We start from the raw sequence: 2,500 nt of genomic DNA, 5'->3' as shown, positions 1-2,500 counted from the left end.
TCCCTCCTCTCCTCCTCTCTCTGTCCTCCTCTCTCTCTCCCCTTCCTCCTCTCCCTCTCTCTCTCCCTCTCTCTGTCCTTCCCCCCCCTCTCTCTCCTGTGCTGACGAGTGTGTGTGTGTGTGTGTGTGTGTGTGTGTGTGTGTGTGTGTGTGTGTGTGTGTGTGTGTGTAGCCTGCGTTCTCTGGAGCGGTCTGGTGCTGAGATGCGTTCAGACCTGCTGGCCTTGAAGACCAAATCTCTGGAGGATCAGAAGAAGAGAGACGTTCAGGACGCTCTGGTCAGACGCCTCCAGAAAAGAGTCTTACTGCTCACCAAGGTACACACACACACACACACACACACACACACACACACACACGTCACAAGAAGAGAGAGATCCAGGATGCACACACACGCGTCACACACACACACACACACACACACTCATTTTCACTTTTCTCTCTCTCATACTCACACATACACACACACAAGGTCACACCCGCATACTCACTCAAACACACACACACACTCAAACAAACTCACAAACACACATGTACACACGCTCTCACACACACACACACACACACACAAACCCACATATGCGTGCATGCACATGCACACATGTGGTTGTGTGTGTGTGTGTGTGAGAGCGTGTGTTTGTGCGTGTGTGTGTTTGTATGCCAGATAAGTCAGTATTGACAGAGATTAGAGTTCTTGCTCTGATGGATTTTTAATTGGATTGGGCATGTTTGCCCACACTGCAAAGGAATTTTGTGCTCTGTGTGTGTGTGTGTGTGTGTGTGTGTGTGTGTGTGTGTGTGTGTGTGTGTGTGTGTGTGTGTGTGTGTGTGTGTGTGTTTGTGTTTGTCTGTCCCTGTGTGTGTCTGTGTGTGTGTGTGTGTGTGTGTGCCTCTGTGTGTGTGTGTCTGTCTCTGTGTGTCTGTGTAAATGTCTGTGTAAATGTCTGTGTGTGTGTGTGTGTGTGTGTGTGTGTGTGTGTGTGTGTGTGTAGGAGAGAGATGGCATGAGGTCCATTCTGGAGTCCTATGACAGTGTGTGTGTGTATGTATGTGTGTGTGTGTGTGTGTGTGTGTGTGTGTGTGTGTGTGTGTAAGAGAGAGATGGCATGAGGTCCATTCTGGAGTCCTATGACAGTGTGTGTATGTATGTGTGTGTGTGTGTGTGTGTGTGTGTGTGTGTGTGTGTGTGTGTGTGTGTGTGTGTGTGTGTGTGTGTAGGAGAGAGATGGCATGAGGTCCATTCTGGAGTCCTATGACAGTGTGTGTGTGTGTGTGTGTGTGTAGGAGAGAGATGGCATGAGGTCCATTCTGGAGTCCTATGACAGTGAGTGTATGTGTGTGTGTGTGTGTAGGAGAGAGATGGCATGAGGTCCATTCTGGAGTCCTATGACAGTGAGTGTATGTGTGTGTGTGTGTGTGTGTGTGTGTGTAGGAGAGAGATGGCATGAGGTCCATTCTGGAGTCCTATGACAGTGTGTGTATGTATGTATGTATGTGTGTGTGTGTGTGTGTGTGTGTAGGAGAGAGATGGCATGAGGTCCATTTTGGAGTCCTATGACAGTGGGTGTGTGTGTGTGTGTGTGTGTGTGTGTGTGTGTGTGTGTGTGTGTGTGTGTGTGTGTGTGTGTGTGTGTGTGTGTGTGTAGGAGAGAGATGGCATGAGGTCCATTCTGCAGGCATGAGAATCACTCACCTTTCAGCGAAATTCGCCGTTTTGAAAACAAAATAGGTGACCTACGTGAATCGTGTAGATTCGATGAGTTTTGTTTTTGTGTGTGGGGGGGGGGGGGGGGGTTGGACATATTTTTCATATTCAGATGACATGTACATTTGTACTGAACTAGTGCTGGCGGCTGCAAGGTGCTCAGTGTTGCCAGATTGTAAATTGCGTATCATATCAAAGGCTCAAAATGATCGTATTTGGAGGATAATGAATTATATCTGTCAACACTGGGAAAGTTTGACCAATGACAGAGCTCGCGCAAGAAGGTGGAACGTAAGTGATACCCTTTCCAAAACGTGTAAAGACGTAATAACTCATTTGTGAAAGACCCAGAGAAACAATAATTCGACGAGGCAAAATCCCGGACAATTTTGGAATCCCTGCTGGACGCATTTTTTTGGTGTGACCGTAATGTTACCATATAAAACGTTAAAACATGTGTTCGGTAACTTAACGGGATGATTCATTTCAAGGGGCATAACCTTCAGATACAAGTATGAAAAAGTTAGCAATGATGTGATTAGCCTGGTTACGAGACGGCTACGGTGTGAATAACTGATGGAGTAAGATAATTTAGCTACATTAACTCAAACGCCACGGAGACTCCCTGTTCTAACTTTGAATCGCTCTGTTGGGGCAAAGTGACCATTGCAAAGGTGTTTGACTACAGACTGTTAACGTAGCAAATAATTCCTACTATTTCAGCCAGTCAACTTACAAGCCTTGCAGGTATAAAACAAATCATGACGTCAGATGACCATTTTCAGTCTCGTTACC

General features: G+C 46.6%; 1 protein-coding gene across 1 annotated transcript in view; it reads left to right on the top strand.

The window, feature by feature from the left end:
- Positions 1-2,500, top strand: part of mad1l1 (mitotic arrest deficient 1 like 1) — a 45,740-nt gene that overhangs the window by 20,933 nt on the left and 22,307 nt on the right. The window contains exons 11-12 of the mRNA XM_080843064.1: positions 173-317; positions 1,353-1,392. Of these exons, the coding sequence (XP_080699190.1) occupies positions 173-317; positions 1,353-1,392 (185 nt within the window). The remainder of the gene's footprint in view (positions 1-172; positions 318-1,352; positions 1,393-2,500) is intronic.

The sequence above is a fragment of the Sprattus sprattus genome (assembly GCF_963457725.1).
Source record: "Sprattus sprattus genome assembly, chromosome: 1".
NCBI classification, from domain to species: Eukaryota; Metazoa; Chordata; class Actinopteri; order Clupeiformes; family Clupeidae; genus Sprattus; species Sprattus sprattus.
Note: the sequence above shows the minus strand (reverse complement) of the source record. Positions and strands in the feature narration are given on the sequence as shown.